General features: G+C 47.5%; 1 protein-coding gene and 1 long non-coding RNA gene across 7 annotated transcripts in view; one reads left to right on the top strand and one right to left on the bottom strand.

Moving 5' to 3' along the window:
• Positions 1 to 20,586, top strand: part of MID1 (midline 1) — a 395,896-nt gene that overhangs the window by 369,244 nt on the left and 6,066 nt on the right. For all 6 annotated transcript variants that reach the window (XM_043570086.1, XM_043570088.1, XM_043570084.1 and 3 more), the window contains exons 6-9: positions 234 to 361; positions 5,378 to 5,521; positions 14,425 to 14,586; positions 19,174 to 19,381. In XM_043570086.1, the coding sequence (XP_043426021.1) occupies positions 234 to 361; positions 5,378 to 5,521; positions 14,425 to 14,586; positions 19,174 to 19,381 (642 nt within the window). The remainder of the gene's footprint in view (positions 1 to 233; positions 362 to 5,377; positions 5,522 to 14,424; positions 14,587 to 19,173; positions 19,382 to 20,586) is intronic.
• On the bottom strand, positions 19,909 to 20,352 carry LOC122477217. The gene is made up of 2 exons (XR_006295652.1): positions 20,188 to 20,352; positions 19,909 to 19,975 (listed from the first exon to the last, which is right to left on the bottom strand). It is a non-coding gene; the product is annotated as an uncharacterized LOC122477217 (long non-coding RNA).

Here is a 20,586-nt window from a genome sequence, read left to right as displayed (position 1 = left end):
AGGCAGAACGCTATTCTACTGTTTACCCAATTCCTTTGCCTGGTCTTTGAGCTTCCATTCATTAGTATGGTGTTCCTGTGCTGTGCCACTCCAAGATCCTTTCTGAGGCTCACGTGTGAAAACAGCACGGTTTTAAAATGATATTTCTTGTCCTTTTATTGTCTTTCATTCCTATGCAGCGACAGTGAAAGCCATCTTGACAGTTCTAAAATGTTGTTTTGTTTACATTACAGAGTCTCCATGGCAACTGCATCATCCCAGGTCCTAATTCCTGAAATCAACCTCAATGATACCTTTGACACCTTTGCCTTAGATTTTTCCCGAGAGAAGAAGTTGCTAGAATGTCTGGATTACCTTACAGGTAATGTCTTGCGCGTGTGTGTGTGGGGGGGTAATATTGTGTACATTCGGTGATACGCATACTTTGCCCCCCAGATCCGTTCCCTAAAAACCAGAGGGGTGCGCTTCTGATTTAGGAATGGAGTCTAATATTCCCATAAACAATTTCTGGCACTCTTTTTTCTTTTTTTTTCCACTCAAAACAGCACAGTCTGAGACCAAACTGGGAACAGAGGAAAAAGGAGAATCTCAATAACTGAAAACATACTTACCACCATTTTCCCTCCCTCTCAGAGTGTGGGTACCACAAATAATGGCTCTGTTGGCCATCGCAGGGATACATAAGGGAGCGTGGCTATGTTCCATTTCATCTCAGCAAGGCATCGGACTCTCACGGTGTCTTGCCAGAGAAAAACTTGGCAGCTAACTTCGATTGGGTGTCTACCCTGCTCCGGCTTTTTGTACGTGAGAGCCTGTTTAATCTTCCCAACATCCAACTGAGGTCAAGTGTTGTCAGCCTCATTCTGCAGAGGACGGAGGTCACCCATCTTGCGGGAGGTCAGGTAGCCAAGGACTTGGCAGAGTTAGCATTTGCTTGGGTCTGTGCAGACTCCCAAAGACCTCCTGGTCTTTCTCGTAAAAGACCGCATTTCATCTTGGCAAAGGTCACCGTGGCAAACGTCCCAGAAATCACACGCGAATTCCTGATACCATGTTTCCAATAGGCGCTTTTTGGGTCAAACTTAAGAAACAAAAGCAAACAACAATAAAAGAAAACCGTAGCCTCCTCCCATTCCTAACCACGCTTCCAGATTTTTCCTTGCTGTCAACCTCTAGAGCGAGAACTGAAATCATTCGCTGGGAGGATGTGGACTGTTTAGATGACCTCTATTTGTGTTAGCCAAAGCCACCGGTGCCTATGACTTCAGGAAAGCTCCATGTATACAGTGAAGCCAGATGTGCACCAAACTCAGGACAGGCGGCCCTCGAGAGACCACATCCCTGGCTTAGTTAGCATGGCATCAGCTTCTCGACTCCAGCTCTGTGTGTGTGTGTGTGTCTGGGGGAGAGTGGTTGGAAAAGACGGAGCAGGAGAAAGGGAACATTGTGTATAGTTTGTTTTTACAGTCTGTGGATCAAAAGCAAGGCGTTTTCTATCCAAGGGGCGTTATACCCAGACAGGTTTTTTCTTCACAAGAATCCAAGGCGCTGTTTTTAGCCTTTCTGCATTTGCAAGGGAAGCGGTCATCCCACAAACTTCTTATCTTCTGTAATTCTTTCAAACCACAGCACTCAAAGAAGGTGACTCAAAAATGCATTTGCAGTAAGGAACCAAACTTGGTTCAAACACTTATGAATACCTTTTTTAAGCTTTTCACTCTGAGATTTATCTAAACTAACTACCCCATAGAACCCTCCACGATGATAAAAACGTTCTATATCTACACTGTCCATTATGGTAGCCGCTAGCCACATGGGGCCATCAAAAACTTGAAATGTGTGCGGCGAGTTTTTGCTTTGATGTAACTGTAATTAAATGTAATTGAAATTTAAACAGCCACATGGAGCTCGTGGCTACTGCATTAGACAGTGCTTTCTCTGGCTAAGCTGTTTTCCGTAATGACATCCGATTAAAAAAAAAGAGCTCCTTTTTTCTTACATCATTTGGGATTGAGTGTGATGGCAACAACAGAAAATCCACTTAGCAGTGACTAAACCCATCAAGGAGTGTTTGTATCCCGGGAACAGGAGGACGGAGCCGTGTGTCCCGGGCCTGGGTAGCGGCTCACTGACGACCTCAGACTCTAGCTCTCTTCTTTTTCTGCTCTGCCGTCGTCACTGTGTTGCCTTTTCGCCACACGATCACAGCACAACTACCCCACCTCCGTGCATTGTGCTCAAATTACAGGCAAAAAGAGAGGGACACAGGGGAGATGATGACAAAGATCCGTGAGCCAGCTTTGTCTTGGGTTATTAGGAAAATGAGACGCTTGCTCAGAAGACCCGTCTCGCAAACTCCCACTTGTGTCTTATGGGCCAGATCCACGTCACAAGGTCACGGCCAAGGACACAGAAGAACGAAACACTGTTTGGCTGGGCACTTGGCCTTTCTGCACAACATCAGTGTCTCGTTGACCTGAGTGTACCCTCCCCTTCCCCAAGAATTGTTTAATGGTATTTCAGTGGGCACACCTTCACGGGCTAATCTCTAAGCCAATGCCAGAGTAGTGATTAAAGGAGAAAATGTGAACGCACTTGGCACCGACTAGTACCAAGCACGCCATGTATCATCCCCGATGCCTGTTTCTGCCAAACGAAAGATCCCATGGGGTACCTGCTCTTATGCCTTCTTAGCTGTCAACGTCAAATACAAATTTGGTCCACTTCTAGACATAACAGCGATCCTGGCCATAACGTAGGATGCTTGGCTGATATTGCCAAGTCCAAATAGCCTATCAGACGTTCGTAAGCAGGAAACGAAGTGTTTGCGGAATATGAGCCCGCCATTTCTTGTGTCCTGTTTATGACAGAGACAGGAAAATAACAGCTCTGCTACCCGGTCCATGAATATTGAAATTGGGAGCATGGTGCTATTTTCATTTACCGTAAATTAGGTATTGACTTTTCAGGACAAACCCATTGGGCTGATAATCAAAACAGGGTTAGCCCGCGTGGCTGTGAAAACAAGATTTTTTTTTTTTCCCTGTGACATGCCTCTAAGCGGTATGTCGAGTTAATAACCCGGAGAGGTGACATTTCCTCCCCGATTGCAGCAACTGCCGTGTGCCTCCCAGCCACTCGCTTATTTTGAGCGTAAGTTTTCTTTATATTTCATCATATATTGCAATGCAGAAAGAACACAACCTTTCTACAGCGGTGGATGGAAAAAATAATTCCGTGAACTGTTTAGATCATGGGAGAATAAGCGTTTCTCCACTGGTCCAGGCGGGGTGATCCCACACGAACACGGACAATCGGAAGCACGTTTTATGGTGCGGCCGGGCCTCCCCCGCAGAATGCGTCTCCGGGTGGGCGTCGCTGATTCATGCGCATCAAAGGCCCAGCGCATGACACTAAGTCTTGCGTGTGGATACTTCAGGAGATCGGTGTGTAAATACATATTCCAGAGAGAATGCTTTAAAGGCTCGACAGAGCCTTTCTGTCTTAATGCACAGCTTAATGCAGCCTCTGCCACGGGTAGGTGCTCATTAATGATGTTTGTAGAATCCAATAACCAAGAGACAAAGCCGGTCTATGTGACTTTGTACAGCGAACGTACTTCATACTTGGCCGCCTACCGTATTCGTCCTGAATACACCGTCAGGTGGCAAAAGGAAGAATACGAAAACAATTAGGGTCTTAAATTGGCCATGTTTATAAACTTTTCTCCTTCTTTGGGTTTGTTCAGGCCTCATCAATCGTAATCGCAATTTAAAGCAAGAAAGAACTCTGCAGTGATGTAAACTGAGGCTGCTACCGATCTGTAGAATGCTGCAATTTTCTCCTTTTTTGAAGTTAGGTTCTAGTATCCAGAAGAGTGGAAATAAAGGCCTGGATCAGTTCTCTAAGCCAGGGGTTGGCAAACTTTGACTATAAAGGGCCAGATGGTAAATATTTTAGGCTTTGCAGGACATATGGTCCCAACTACTCAACTCTGCTGTTGCACAAAAGCAGCCACAGACAATACGTAAATGAATGAGCCTGGCTGTGTTCCAATAAAACTTTATTTACAAAAGTAGGCAGTGGGCCAGATTTGGCCCAGAGCCATAGTTTGCCAACCCCTGCTCTAAAAGATTATTGCCGGTGCAAAGCACTCACTGCCTAGTCTTTTTCTTGCTCACAAACTCTTCTCATAAAACCAGGTACTGAAATCAAGCCGGTAGGTTTTAAATCAACTTAAAATAATTATTTTGGTAGGATTTAGACTTCTCTGCTCCAGACTGTGTTCAAGACATAAAATAGCAGCCTTCTCCAGTGTTTTCTTCGGGGAAGGAAAATGTACTTCTTAGATATGATCGATTGTTCATCATGTCCTTCTTAATTTGAAATATCACCTACAAATTAAAAACTGAGGAGAAAATAGGGCCACACTAATAAGGGTTTTTTTTTTTATAAGGCATCGAAACATCTAATGAAAGGGGCACCTGGGTGGCTCAGTCGGTTAAGTGTCCGACTCTTGATTTCGGCTCGGGTCATGATGTCACGGTTCGTGAGTTCGAGCCCCGAGTCAGGCTCCGCACTGACAGTGCGGTCAGTGCGGAGCCTGCTTGGGATTCTCTCTCTCTGCCCTCCCCCCGCTCACACACACGCACTCGCTTGCTCTCTCTGTCTCTGTCTCTGTCTCTCTCTCTCAAAAATAAATAAATTTTAAAAAAAACATCTAATGAAAGAAAATTTTCAAACAATTACTCGGTAGGTTTGTTATGGCATAACGAACATCAGTATTTTTCCAATTGGTTTCATAAAGTACGTGGCCTCACATACCTCAGGGGTTGGCAAACTTTGGCTCTCAGGCCAAATCTAGCGCCCACCTGGTTTTGTAACGAAAGTTCTCCTGGCACCTGGCCATGTCTGTTTGAGTCTGAATTGTCTGTGGCTGTTTTTGTAGTGCAGAGGCAGAGGTGAGTAGTTGTGACAGAGACCATAGAGCTTGCAAAGCCTAAAACGTTTACCATCTGGCCCTTTACTGAAAAAGTTTGCCATCCCCCCCATACGGATGAAATCCCAAAAGTTCATCTCGTTTACTTTCTGCCGAACATGTTTTCTTGCATGGACAAGAGTATTAGTTGCTTAGTCTCCTCAACGTGCTTTCACGATAGAGACAAGTCCCTCCCGGAGGGCCGAAGTCACGCTACCTGTTAGAAATCACAGCGATCACCAGCCAACCAAATGTGCTTTGGATTGGGGCCACCGTCTCTAGGACGGTGGTCCTGATGGACCTGTCCAGAAAGGCCTGCTTTGACTGTCACGCATCTCCTCTGCAACGTGTCCCAGAGGTGCCTGCTTCGTTGCTGATGAGCATTCTTGATCCCCACAGCTCCCAACCCTCCCACAATTAGAGAAGAGCTCTGCACAGCTTCCTATGACACCATCACCGTTCACTGGACGTCCGATGATGAATTCAGTGTGGTCTCCTATGAGCTCCAATACACCATATTCACCGGGCAAGCCAATGTCGTGAGTGAGTATTGCGCACCCTATCGGTCTCTCTGTTTGGTGACTGTTTCCGGATAGATTGCGTTTCTAAATTTAAGCATCAGGGGAAGACAAGGGAGGAAAGAATCCACGGTATTTATTGGCTGCCTTTCCTAACCAAGAAGATGATGGCGTTCGCTCGTGCTCTACGAGCAAAACTAGCTGGCCAAATAGCGACGGAAATTAATGATCTCTAGCAAACCACATGGATGAATCTTACAAACATGTGAGAGAAAGAAGCAGGAAACCAAAGCATCCGCGCAGTACGAGTCCATTTGTACGTTCATAACTTAAAGATAAAAGGAAACTCTTTTGCTTAGAGATGCATATGATCGTGTAACAGCTAGAGATAAAAGCGGGGTGGCTACTTTCTGGGCGGGAGTCACATGGTTTAGTCATTGTATCATACATTTAGTTTCATGTACTTTTTCGAGTGTTGTTTCACAATGTAAAAAAAAAAAAAAAAAAAAAAGAATGTAATAAAATGGAGAGGCAAGCAATGTTAGTAACTGGCCCCACCTGGGAAGCATTTCAGCCCTTCCTTGAAACACGGAGAGGCCCCTCTCTCCCTGGGGCCCGTGAGATATTTGGCATCAGAGACAATGTGATGATCTCACATCGCCCCAGTTGCTGGCCGGAGAGGTGATCACAAAGGAATCTCTCCTCCCCACCCCCGCAGCTGTTTCAATTGAGTTGAGCAAATGGAAAAGGACCAGAGGAAGTGACTTTTCAGGGGAGCAAGTTTGAAGCCTCTTCAGCAAATTAAAATAGAGCATGTCAAAGTAGAATAGAATAGAATAGAATAGAATAGAAGCCACTTTTCAACAAAGAAGTGTTTTGAAAAATTCAGTATCAACTTAATGTGCTGTTATTATGTAAACCTCTTCTCGGCTTCGCCACGCTGTTCTTTCCTCGCACGTGTAATTCTGACACAGTTCTGAGACTGTGTGATGCTTAACAAAGAAATCAGGTGTAGGATTAATTAAAAGAGTGATGGGCGAAGAGCCCTGCTTCTGAGTAACTGAAGGTCACTGGCTCATGCCAACAAATGGACCGCCCAGCTTCCTTAGCGCCTCGTTTCCCAGCCTTCCCTCCTCACCCCTCGGACCCTCCCCTCCCTAATTGGCCTGCCTTGGAAGCTTTATTAAAATCTTACCATTTTCCAAGAACGTGTAAGGGGGAAAACCGTGAAACGTCGAGAACAGCTTTGGCCAGCCGCCCGAGCAGGGGGGGAAACAGAGGGCAGAAGCGACAGGTGTAACAAAAACGTCTTGGGGGAGACGATGGCCTAAGTCTCGGAAGAGAGTGGGTATGTATCAGAGCGGTAAGGGGACGCCAGGCAGCCACCTGATCAGGCGCAAACCTGTAGAGACCTAGAATGGCCAGGCGTTTTCGGAGACACCGCCTACGAAAGCCTGGCTGGAGAATTGAGTGAGGAGGGGGAGACGGGGAGACGTGAAGACGGGGAAGTACAACCAGGACTCAAACCCGAGTAGGTCTGGTTCCGGAAAGCACGTGTCCTTAATCATCAGTCTCTAAATCCTAACCCGCAGTAAAGACCCGGCCACAGCGTGTTGGATTTTCCCCCTGTGGGCTTGGGCGTCACGCGGAGCCGCACTGCCATCTGATCGGTTGGAAGCCGTGTCGGGCAGTGCTGGGGACGAGGGAGTGGGACAGGGCAACACTAGAAGCAGAGACGTGAACCGGGAGGCCCGTAGTAATTCACGGAGGCACAGCTGGCCAGGACCCGCCAAGGGCACTAGCGCCGCAGAAGGCGAGGGCAGGAGAAGATGATTCCAGAAAGACTTCACCTCTCACCCGTATCCCCGGGGAACACCGTTACTATCTTCAGCTATTTGGAGTGCTTTTGGGGGCACATCTGAGAGGCACGGGGGTATCAGGATTTTCGATTCGTCTGGTTTCGCTCCCCAGCCCCAGCCCTACATGCCCCCCACAAATCATGAAGCAACGCTGATTCCCTAAAATCTTTCTCTTTTTTTATTTAAAAAAAAAATTGTTTTTCACGTTTATTTATTTTTTGAGAGACAGAGACAGAGCATGAGCTGGGGAGGGGACAGAGAGAGAGAGAGAGGGAGCCACAGAATCCGACGCAGGCTCCAGGCTCTGAGCTGTCAGCACAGAGCCCGACGTGGGGCTCGAACTCATGAACCACGAGATCATGACCTGAAGTCAGATGCTTAACCGACTGAGCCACTCAGGCGCCCCTAAAATCTTTCTTTTTAGTGAGCAATGCACGAACACTGTATAATAATGTATAAAATGTATCTAGTGAAAATTGGATGCTTTTCAATACGCCAGCCACCTCAGTTCCAAAGTTACCCGCTGTGGGGCCCCTGGGTGGCTCCTTCGATTGAGCATCTGACTCGTAATTTCGGCTCGGGTCATGATCTCGTGGTTCGTGAGTTCGAGCCCCATGTGAGGTCCTGCGCTGACAGCGGGAGCCTGCTTGGGATTCTCTCTCTCTCCCTCTCTTCCCCTCCCCTGCTCACATGCTCTCCCTCTCTCTCTCTCTCTCAAAATAAACTTTAAAAAAAGAAAAATATTAAGAAAAAAAAAACAAAGTTACCCACTACATCAATTCTATTTCACATGCATCTTTCCTGGGACGGTCTGTTAATAGATGGGCGTGCGTATACATTCACAGTCACAGAGAAATACCTTTTTAGGGGCGCACAAGGTAACATGCCATACACGGCTCCTTACCTTGCTTTTTTCACCCAGAATTTTCTCCCTTTTGATGAACTCAGGGACAACGGATTAGGGACCTTAAGTACGTTTGCAGACTCCCTTTACCTTTGCCATATAATATAACACCAGGAGCGTTAACGATGATAACGGTGGTAAGGCTTTTGTCCTTTGCCATATTCTCTTGGTTAAAAGCAGCTCACAGGTGTTGCTCACACTCAAGGAGAAAGAAATGCACAAAATCATGAACAGTAGAGTGAGAACCACGGCGGCTACCCAAGTTATGTCTTTCCTGAGGTGTCTTGAATCAAATGATTATGAGCGTTTGGACAGTACATAGCACCTTGGCCTGGACTGGCGGGCCTTTGCATCAGTTGGCTTCTGCTGAACAGCCAGCAACCGCAGAAGCTAGGTGGCGGATGACAATCCACATGCATTGCTTGTGTGTCCGGAATCCGGTGGGAGTCCGCTAGAAGGTCCCGCTGACCTCGGTGAGGCTCCGTCCTGGTCCGGCTGCTCGGCCGGGGCACACAGCGCCCTCCCACAGTCCCGCTCAGGCGCCTTCTCCTCCCTCCATCCCCAGAATGAAAAGAAGAGATCTGTTGCTTGAAACTTAGGGCTTCTCGGGTGGCTAAGCTGTGACTAACTTGGCTTCCGTGCTGTTGGCATGAAAAATAAAACCCCAACAAGACATATAAGTGGAATAGAGGAGCGAAGGCCATGCCCATGGAAATCCAGTGGCAACAGCACTCCTGAATCCATAGCTTTATGCTTGGTGATTCCAGGGAAGGTGTTTTGTTCCCCAAGAGCAGCGGCCACAAGAAAATACGTGGCAATGACTTCACGAAGATGACCGACCTTGCTTATTTAACGCACAGGTGCCAAAAAGGCCATTCTCCCAGGACGGATGGAAAGCAGGGACACTGTAGGTGCTCGTCTAATGGGGGTACACTCATCCGTTTGTTGGTCTCGAGAGTTATTTGTCCCTTGAGTGTCCATTGAGCCGGTATAGTGAAGCCCTGAGGCCTACAGGATCAAGTTGTAACAAGAAAAGAATAAACTTAGATAAATAGGCAAGTGAGGGGCCCCCGGGTGGCTCAGCCGCTTGAGCGACCAGCCGTGGCTCAGGTCACGATCTCACTGCTCCTGGGTTCGAGCCCCACGTCAAGCTTTGCTCTGACAGCGTAGAGAGCCTGCTTCAGATTCTCTGTCTCCCTCTCTCTCTCTGCCCCTCCCCTGCTGGCATTCTCTCTCTCTCTCTCTCTCTCAAAAGTAAACATTAAAAAATATTTTAAAAAGGCAAGTGAGATGCAAAGATCTTCAAATTATTTTCTTCTTAACTATTATACGTATTTGTAGTGACTGAGAGAGACCTGGATTTGAATCCCAACTTTGGGCCACACTAGCTCCATCATTTGGGGGCAAATCGTCTAACGTCCTCTGAATCTGTTTCCTCATCTGTAAGAAGAGGTAATGTTTTACCTTCACATGGTTGAGATAACAAAAGTGTAGGTCTTAGCCCCGCATTTGCCACAGTGTTGGCACATAAATATTCAAAGTTCTTATTCGTACGAAAATATAGACTACAGTCGCCCGTCATTGCATTTAAAAAAAAAAAAGCTGATATTTTGGGGGTGCCTGCGTGGCTCAGTGGGTTAAGTGACCTATTCCGGCTCAGGTCGCGATCTCGCGGTTTGTGAGTTCGAGCCCCGCGTTGGGCTCTGTGCTGACAGCTCGGAGCCTGGAGCCTGCTTCGGATTCTGTGTCTCCCTCTCTGTCTCTTTCTGCCCCTCCCTGCTGGCACCCTGTTTCTCTCTGTCTCTCAAAAACAAATAGATGTTAAAAACAGAAACCAAAGAACCTTTAAAAACAATAAAAAGCTAGTATTTTTGGTCATATGGTAAATGTCTGTCATGACATTTGGATTGTCTACGCGATAGCATTTTGCACAATCGTCACGTGAAAGCCCTTCCCTGAATATTGTTTGTCCATCTGTCCTACCATTTGGAGGAATATCCCTTGCAGATGTCACATTGAATGACAAGATCTAACAATAAAACTCTACGGAAAATTCGAAGGCATTATACTCCCAAACTGGTCCTGGCTCCTTGTGCGGCTAGGTCACCGGTGCCTTCACTTGTCAGAATAAATCCTAGTTAATTGCCCACAACTGACTTTGGTGAAGGAGAATTAGATAAGATCTGTGCAGCTTTTAATCTTATAAAAAGGCTCTCCCTAATCAAATTCATATATTCAAATGCAAAATTAATGACGCTATTAATTTTTTATCACGCATTTTTATTAACAGACTTGCGACTGCAGATGTTAATGAATTGCTTATTGATAAGTAGATATGTGTTTAATTTTGCCACGTTTTTCATGTTTTCTTCCAGAACTTCTTCCAATGCACCATTTGCAATCTTAAATGGGGCCTTTTCCCAGCAGCCTATTTTTATCACTAGCCAAAGTCACAAGATGCATTTCTCCAAGTGTTCATGGCAAAGCAGTTATCTGTATTTAATTAATTTTAGTCATTTTGAAAACATTCGTGAAAGTTATTAAACAGATAGAGAAGGAGGAAAAGAATGTGCACTTCTGTCCAATCTGTGAAAAAAAACAAAGGATGTTAGCAGCCGGTGCACAGCCTCTCGGAAGGGTGTCCGTGTTGCATCATGTTTTATACATAATGTTTTACTGCGAGATGACAGTTGCTATACAAGGCTCTGAAATCCCAAATGTAATTAGGATCTTGTCATGAGCGGCATTATGTAGGGAAATGCTTCTGACCCGTTGTGAATGAGAACAAAATGTATAAAATTGAAAAACTCAATTAAGTTTCATTATGAACTAATTATCTTCCAAGTTCCATTGTTGTTTTAATACTTCAAGCTGAATTAGAGAAGGTGAACGGTGGCATGCCCTCGAAGACGATTGAAAACGAATTTGGAGACGAGGGAAGTTTCTGTCGGGATGGTTGCATGGGTGTCTCATAAAGAGGTGAAGAAAACCCGGTCGACGGTCCCGACACGGTGGGGTATCGGGGCAGAGAGGTCTGGCACAAGACCGACACTAGCCACGCAATGGCTTTGTACTCTGAGGCACCCACCCCCTTACCCCAGCCCCCAAAAGAAAGCGGTCGGTGTTGCTTTCTTGGCATTTTTAATCAACTCCTCGGTTATTGCCCCTGCAATAATGATAACACAGAGGTAAGCCTAAACAGGACTAGTGAGTGTTCACGAAAGCAGATTGTCCCAGCGCAAAGCCATCCAGTCAAATTTTACTACGCCGTAGACATTTTGTTCTTTTAATAGTCAAGGAGAAAAATTAGTGACCTCTTCAAAATAATCAGGATGGTCAGGGTCCCTTTCCTGTTCGGGAAAGCGTTCTGAAACATTAAATCTTTGCTGGGTTAAGACTCTGGATTATAGGCCAAGTTGCTGTCTGCTTTAGGATGTTGTTGAAAGCGTTCCCCCACCACATGAGGCCCAGCTTTTCGGTTGTACAGTGATGTAAAGTTTATTGAAACATTTTTACACTCGCTTTCTTTGACCACAATACCCATTTTATTGTAACGTAGGCAATTAAACGGGACCGGTGTAAACGCAGTGACATTGATAGGATTCTCATTTGATTCTCCCGAATGCTGTTATTGTTTTCGTTCGTGCTTGACTGCTGTTGACAAAGGTCTAGGCATATGAGTAGATTATCCCAGGCAATAGAAAAGCTCGTTGTTTTTGTTTTATTGCTATTGTAAGATTATTATTAAATGTCTAGAGTGAGTTAGACAGGCTCGGGGCCCAGAGCTCAGCGTTCAAAATGGCCCTTCTTTGGTTGGATCGAAATCTCTCATTTGGCCATGCCGCTACCCAGAAGCATTGAGTTTCTTGCAGCTACATTCAAGGAAAAAGTAAGGTGAGAAAGTATCAAAAAAGATACGTAGTAAGGAGAGTCCCATGTCGCTGAACCACTTATGCGTGTTTTCCTGGGTCTAAGAGTCAGGGGGAAATTGGGGGGAGGAGTGGGGTGGATGGTTGTTAGTTGCCGTGTCTCCGACACCCACTCAACCCGTTCTGTGAGTTTCCCGTTGTTCCCTTGTTTTTCGCTGGCTTTATCAAGTCTGGCAGTCCTCCTGGTGAAATGTTCGCAGGTGGGGATGAAAAGAGGTGACAGAAAACTCACAGGGCCATGTATATATCTATGACTCACTGAAGTGTGTCTAAAGATACTATGCACCTAAGGTACAAATCATATGAGGTGAATTTTCACACTTGACAAAATGCTTTCAGGGTTCCTTCCAACTGTGAGACTACCAGGAACGCTTGAGCTCCAGAGTTTGAGCTCCAGAGTTGGAGAAAGCATTTAGTAGGATTCAAAGACAGATGTCATGGGGCTGTGAATACCTTGGAATGCTATGCAAATATTTGTGGGTTGGTATGGAAATGCACATGTGACTTTTCTTTCTTTAGAAATGTTTTATTAGATTCTCAAAGAGGTGAGACCAAAGAAAGATTAAGGGACTGCTTCTTGGGATTATGGTAAGGTATAAATTGCCTCAAGATCAAAAGAACGAACCCTTTGACTTGCAAATCCACTGAAAGGGAAAGAGTGGGGGGAGTTGGGAGCCCCTCAGGAAGTGGAGGGGCCCAGCCCTCTACCAAGAAATGGTGAAGGAAATTCACCAGAGCCAGGAAACTTCATGACAGCCAGTCGCGGGGGGGGGGGGGGCTGGGAAAATGTTCTCTTAGAGTGGATGGAGATTGATGGGTGGAGAGAGGAGAGTTGGGCCCAATACCAAAGAGATGTTTTCAGCATCAGCCAGCTGCAAAACAAAACGGGCTTCCTTTTCCCTCCATGTTCTTCCAAGCATCATAAATCCTCAGCCTGCCCCCCAACCCACATCCTGCAGAATGCAGCCGAAACTCTACCCTGAAACCAGCCGTGCCAGGGAATGCAGCTGGTCACAACCCCCCGTTCCTGCTCTTCTCAGAGCCGCACTGGGCCCTCAGCTGCCTGCTTCGGGGTTCTCGTAGGGAGCCCTCGTAGGCTCCTGACTTGGTTAATTACGGCCACACTAAGTCTGCAACGCAAACAGCCCCGGTGATCATTTTCCCAGCTCCCCTGTCAGCAGCTGGGCCAGGCCCTGCTGGCCTCCCTCCGGCACCGGCTGCCTGTAGAGCTGTGACCTAGATCTCTCCTCCTGCTGCGATGAGCAGGCTATCTGGGGAATGTTCTCCCCGTGGCAAAGGCAGAGGCACAAGGGCTCAACACAAAGTCTCAAGGCCCTGTAATGCCTGCCCTTGCAGCCAATCACACGGCCACATCGAAGGCCGTGTCGTAGGGCGATATATCCCATCTGGGGAGCGAGCCAGTGCGAAGTCACTTAGGCCTGGATCCGGGGCAGGGTGAGGAATTAGAGGCAAAAATGCCATCTACTACGTGTACATTAGCACGGTCAGCTTCTCATCCGTGATTCAGGTCTCTTCTCACTTTCCTGAGTCTCACGATTGACGAGGTGCAAATTTTAAGGGTCACCGTAACGAGAGTGTGGGGTGAGGGTGCAGAGAGCGGACCCGGCGGGAACCCGCTGCTTTCTTTACATCACCACGGCCCCTAACAGCACGTCGCACACACACACGTGCACAAGACACCAGACAGAAGTGCCTTTGCTGCTCTTGACGCTGAACGGAATTTGTGTTATAATAATTTTTTTTATTTTTATTATTATTTTTTTTTTATGTTTATTTATTTTTGAGACAGAGAGAGACAGAGCATGAACAGGGGAGGGCCAGAGAGAGAGGGGGACACAGAATCCGAAGCAGGCTCCAGGCTCTGAGCCGTCAGCCCAGAGCCCGACGCGGGGCTCGAACCCACGGACCGCGAGATCGTGACCTGAGCTGAAGTCAGATGCTTAACCGACTGAGCCACCCAGGCGCCCTGCAAGATAATAGTTGTAATTGGTTTTTCCATTTAGAGCACACAATAGGAATATATAATAACAAATACAGGTTGATCACCTCCCGTAGGCAGGAGACTGAGCATTGGAACATACTAGGGGTCTCTCAGAAGTGGCCAAGCACCCCACTTGTGGTTCACGTAACCCCCGATTACACAGACTCAGAGTCGCGCAGACGTCGCCCCACGCTTGCGCCAAAGCACCGCACCGTGTTCTGCTTGGTTTTGCAGGTCTGTGTAACTCTGCCGACAGCTGGATGATCGTACCCAACATCAAGCAGAACCACTACACCGTTCACGGTCTGCAGAGCGGCACCAAGTACATCTTCATCGTCAAGGCCATCAACCAGGCGGGCAGCCGCAGCAGCGAGCCTGGGAAGTTGAAGACAAACAGTAAGTGTCGCCTCCCTCCTGCTCTCCTCTCAGCTGCCTCGGTCCCCCCTTTCTGTTCCTTTTCTCTGCCTCGGGCATCGCCGACGGCCTCAAGAAGCAAGTCAAGAGGGGCGCCTGGGTGGCGCAGTCGGTGAAGCGTCCGACTTCAGCCAGGTCACGATCTCGCGGTCCGGGAGTTCGAGCCCCGCGTCGGGCTCTGGGCTGATGGCTCGGAGCCTGGAGCCTGTTTCCGATTCTGTGTCTCCCTCTCTCTCTGCCCCTCCCCCGTTCATGCTCTGTCTCTCTCTGTCCCAAAAATAAATAAACGTTGAAAAAAAAAAATTTAAAAAAAAGAAAAAGAAGCAAGTCAAGAGCTAACGGGTTCCAAAACTGACTCGACCCCTTAAGGGCTGTGAGTCCATCCACCTCTCTGCTCTTCAGACTGCTCATTTTTTTAAAAAAAAAACTTTCGTTTTAATGTTTATTTATGTTTGAGAGCGACAGAGACAGAGCGCAAGTGGGGGTCGGGCGGAGAGAGGGGGAGACACAGAATCCGAAGCGGGCTCCAGGCTCCGAGCTGTCCACACAGAGCCCGACGCGGGGCTCGAACCCACGAACTGTGAACTCATGACCTGAGCCGAAGCCGGACGCTCAACCGACTGAGCCGCCCAGGCGCCCCTGTAGTATTGCTTTCCATAGCAGAAGAGCACATGAACAGCTCTTTCTTCAGGAATTCTTTATTTTACTCCAGATATCTGTCTAGCTAGGTCTGTGATTCTTAGACGCGATTCTGCCCACCCCAGGGATATTGAACAATGTCCGGAGACATTTTGGGTTGTTACAACTGAGGCGGATGCTACTGATATCTAGTCGTTAGAGGCCGGGGCTGATGCGAAACATCCCACACCACACAGGACACAACAAAGAGAGATCTGGTCGATACATGTGTCTGGTAACACCGTCGTCTCCCTCTCTGTCTCTGCCCACATGTGTTTTGTTTTATCCTCTCTTTTCTCTTGACTATTTTTGATCTAGAAATATGTTCCGTAACATGGGCTTTCTTTGCCCGGGACCTCCCGAGAGAAAGCAAATTGGAGCGTGTCGGGACGGCACCGTGTTATAAGGTTCTCAGCTGGTCAACGGAATAGTTAACTGCTTTTCAAGAGGAACCCTCACTTAACCCAAGGCCTTGATCTCAGTGGTCAAATACATCTATTTTCCTCCAGACATAGGTGTTTAAGACACATGCTCTTAAACACTGGGCTCCTTTCTCCTCTCAGTGTTTCTGCTGGTAAAGGAGGAGATGTTTTTAGAGATTAATTAGGGGGAAAAAATGAGTAAATACATACACCGAGGTTAATTCTGTATCTTGGACACATCCTGCTTGTGCTCCATCAGATTTAAATATTAAATGTGAAAGATAATGGATTCATTTCATGTAGACTATAGATAATGTCCATCTTCTGTTTCTAGACATGCAGTCATTGAACAGATGTTATCAAGTTATACGCGAGGAGTTGGCAGACATTTTCTACAATGTGCCAAATAGTAAATATCTGGGGCTGCGCGGGTCAGATGGTCTCCGTCACCATCCGCTCAGATCCAGCTCTGCCGTCGTAGTGCAAAAGCAGCCACAGATTACACATAAATGAATGGGCGTGGCTCTGTTTCAACAAAACTTTATTGACAGACACAGGCAGTGTGCTGGATTTGGCCTGCAGGCTGTGGTTTGCCCGACTCCTGTGTGTGCAAATATTACAGTGAATTGAACTCTTTAGTAAAGTAAGTGATTAATTTGTTCCTTGCACTGATGTGTCCTCACGAAGGCAGAAGCCTCTGACTTGGACAGAGCAGGCGAGGGTTTGTGTGAGAAACACAGCTGAGGCACGGGTGGAATTTGCTCACTGAGGGGGCAGGGGTTGGGCCTGACCTCAGCTGGCGTGATCCCGCTCCGTGCATGTGTAGGCGAGGGTGTGAGCCGAGACGAGACAGGACACGTCTCACCGTTATGAGGCCAATCTTTCTTTTTTTTTTTTTTTTTAATGTTTATTTATTTTTTAGAGGGAGGGGGAGGGGCAGAGACAGAGGGAGACACAGAATCCGAAGCAGGCTCCAGGTTCCGAGCTGTCGGCACAGAGCCCGATGCGGGGCTCGAGCTTGTGAACCGCGGGATCGTGACCTGAGCTGAAGTCGGACGCTTAACCCACTGAGCCACCCAGGCGCCCCATGAGGCCAGTCTCTCTGATGGCTATAACATTCTGATATTTCTCACTGGAAGAAGGGCCCTTATTTTCTGTGATGGCGGCCTTTTTGACGTTAGCGAGAATTTTTGCATACATTCCGTCTTCCACCTTTAAAAGTTGAAATATTTGAACCAAAACTATCTTCATGCTCTTCTTGCCTTAGTTCATACTTTATCCCTAATAGTTGCTGATGTGATCACTCCTGAGGGCATATTTATTTCACAGGACGAGCTGAAATGTAAATGACACAGGTGATCCAATAGGTCTCACAGCCTCTGAGAATGTCCGTGCCCTGATCAACACTTGAAGATCTTCTCAGCTCTCCCTTTAACCTTTTCTGTGATGTGGACAGCAATCTAAATCGGGTCAGCAGACTACATCCCAGACAACAGCCAAATTTGGCTGTCTGGTTTTTTTTGTTTTGTTTTGTTTTTAATTTTTTTTTTCAACGTTTATTTATTTTGGGGACAGAGAGAGACAGAGCATGAACGGGGAGGGGCAGAGAGAGAGGGAGACACAGAATCGGAAGCAGGTTCCAGGCTCCGAGCCATCGGCCCAGAGCCCGACGCGGGGCTCGAACTCACGGACCACGAGATCGTGACCTGGCTGAAGTCGGACGCTTAACCGACTGCGCCACCCAGGCGCCCCATGGCTGTCTGTTTTTATAAATAAAGTTTTATTGGCACACGACCCACGCCTGTCCTTTTACCTCTTGTCTCTGGCTGCTTTCGTGCCGCAATAGCACTGTTGAGCGGCCACAGAAGAGACCACATGGCCAGCCGAGCTAAAAATACCTATCCGGCCTCTTACCAGAAAGATGTGCTGGCCCTGATCTGAAAGGATTTTAGAGGTGCCGGCGTCATGTTTGTATCCGAGTGGCGACTGGAAATCCTCTGGCCTCCCCGCACGTGACGTAACACGCCTTCCCCCAGGCTCTCGGTGTCAGTTTCTCAGCGGCATCATGTATCGCCACAGCCAACTTCCCAAACTTTTCCACTGGCTGTCTCCCAGCGGGCCTACCAACCGCCCCAGTGGCTGTGGAGTTTGGGCATCATGGTATTTGCGTCCTCTCGTACCTCGTTTCCCACCTTTAGAAGCTGGTACCCTATGTAGTGTTGGGTGGCAGGCGGTCCTCCAAAGCAGTGTTAAATCCCAAGGAGTAACAACGGCTATGACGAGATGTTCAGGTGGGACTGCCAAGATTTTCTAATGGTTCAGTCTCCAAAACACAAATGTGAATAATGAAATAGAGAGGTAGGGAGGACCTTATTTAATGTCTATTTTTTATTTCATATTTATTTGATTATGTATACACACACACACACACACACACACAACTCAGGAGTAGAAAACCCAGGTGTTATGATCACATTTTTTTCCCTGACCTTGTTGTGGGCTGAAAAATACACATTTTTTTTCTTGTTAAAGTTTATTTATTTACTTTTGAGAGAGAGAGAGAGCACAAGCAGGGGAGAGACAGAGAGAGGAGACACAGAATCCGAAGCAGGCTCCAGGCTCCGAGCTGTCAACAGAGAGCCCGACGCGGGGCTCGATCTCACAAACTGAGATCATGACCTGAGCCGAAGTCGGATGCTTAACCAACTGAGCCACCCAGGCGCCCCCGAAATACACATCTCTGTAGCCATTCTGAGCTCACGGGAACAATGGTTAATTTTCAACAATTTCAGAATAACGTAAAGCCTATAGAATATTCGATCTGCCAAAATCTGCAATCTTGATTTCTTTGGTTTCTTGTCTGAAGTCTGCTGAGCATGAGCCACATTTTAAGCTGGACTGAATATGGGAATGGTTGAAAATGAAGTCTTCATTTTCTCCTTCCTTTTGGGACACTGTTTGGCCAGTATGTACCTGTGCTGCTTGGGTCCATCTGGGACCCCTGAAGATAGCTGTGGTTGAGCCCTGCCCATGGTACTGTTGAGTCCCTAGGTGTAACAGCTCTGGATCCCTGTCTCGGAACTGACGGACAGGGAGTCCACGAAGGCAGGGACATGTTCATCTCCGCTATATTACTGTGCTTTTTAAATCTGATTCTGAAAGGGGTGCCTGGGTGGCTCAGTCGGTTGAGCGTCCGACTTCGGCTCAGGTCATGATCTCGCGGTCCGTGAGTTCGAGCCCCGCATCGGGCTCTGTGCTGATGGCTCAGAGCCTGGAGCCTGTTTCCGATTCTGTGTCTCCCTCTCTCTCTCTCTGACCCTCCCCTGTGCATGCTCTGTCTCTCTCTGTCTCAAAAATAAATAAACGTTTAAAAAAAATGTAAATCTGATTCTGAAAAGACATTCTTGGTCGTGTCAAAATAAACAGTCCTTTTCTTCTTCCTCTTTGTGTTTCGTAAACTCGTTCCCAGGCCAACCATTTAAACTGGACCCCAAATCTGCACATCGGAAGCTGAAGGTGTCCCACGATAACTTGACAGTAGAACGTGATGAGTCATCATCCAAAAAGAGTCACACGCCTGAACGCTTCACCAGCCAAGGGAGCTATGGTGTCGCTGGAAACGTGTTCATTGATAGCGGTCGGCATTACTGGGAGGTGGTCATAAGTGGAAGCACATGGTAGGCAATTCTATCTATCGTCCCCCCGTTATACAAAAGGCACGTCTTAGGCTGTGCTGTGTCGGAGCATTCATCCATACCAGAGCCCATCTTGAAGAATAATAGGTAGAAAAGCCTTTTTAGTCTGTTGTTGCTATGGTAATGCTGCATAACCAGCGCCCCGAAACTCAGTGGCTTCAAAATGATCGTTTTGTTAATCGCTCACCACCCACCCACATCCATGGGTTAGCTGTCAAGACCAATCTCAGCCGGGCTTTGCTTTAAGCTGCAGGTTGGATCTAGGTCCATTCTTTGTGTCTATTCATCCTCTTTGGACGCGAGGGGCACCCGGGCCATGTCTTTCTCAAGGAGCCTCTGCTTACGTCACCGTCTGCTGACTTCTGATTGGCCAAAGCCAGTCACAGAGCCACACCCAAAGCCAGTGGTCTAGGGAAGTATATTCCTCCCATGGAGGTGAGAGGAGGGGGTGAGTATCCGCAAAGCAGTCATCTGATCTACCATTCAGCCAGGAAGAACATTTTTTTTTAAATTTACTCCGAGAATTGCAGCTAAGGTGATCGAGTCCTGTCCCATGCGAGTCAGCCGACTAGAGCCCTGGGGCCCCGTGCCTGTTTTTGTAAATAAAGTGTAACGGGAACACATCCGTGCCCATTCTTTTCCACATTGTCTGTGGCTGCCTTTGAGCCACGCAGCAGAGGCGAGCAGTTGAGATGGAACCCTGTGGTCCACAAAGCCGAAAATACGAACTCGGCGGCCCTTTACCGGAGACGTTAGCTGACTCCTACTCTAAAACACTACTCTTCGACCTTTAAAGAAAACTAATTGCCGTCGCCCTGTATGTTTGGTGATTCTGGACTGGGCCGATTACTGTAAATAGCCAGGAGCCGAGAGGGTGAAGCAGTGATCACAGGCTGGAAATCCCTTCGAAAGGTCCGTTAGATCCAGTCAGGGTGCAGTGTCCACGCTGGAATTGGTTAACCTTGCCTAGTTCGTCTCACAAAGCTGACCTTGTCTATTCCACAGCCACAGACTGCCCCCCGCCCCCCTTACTCTGGCTGGCCGTCTCACAAACACCTGTTCGCTACTGCCCAAAAAGGCAGCTGTTTTATTTTTATTTGGCATATGTGCCAGGCGCTGGTCTAAGCATTCTACGGATGTTAACTTCATTTCTCAAAACAAGCAGAGAGCCAGATTTGGCCCATGGG

The sequence above is a fragment of the Prionailurus bengalensis genome, chromosome X (assembly GCF_016509475.1).
Source record: "Prionailurus bengalensis isolate Pbe53 chromosome X, Fcat_Pben_1.1_paternal_pri, whole genome shotgun sequence".
Classification (NCBI taxonomy): Eukaryota; Metazoa; Chordata; class Mammalia; order Carnivora; family Felidae; genus Prionailurus; species Prionailurus bengalensis.
Note: the sequence above shows the minus strand (reverse complement) of the source record. Positions and strands in the feature narration are given on the sequence as shown.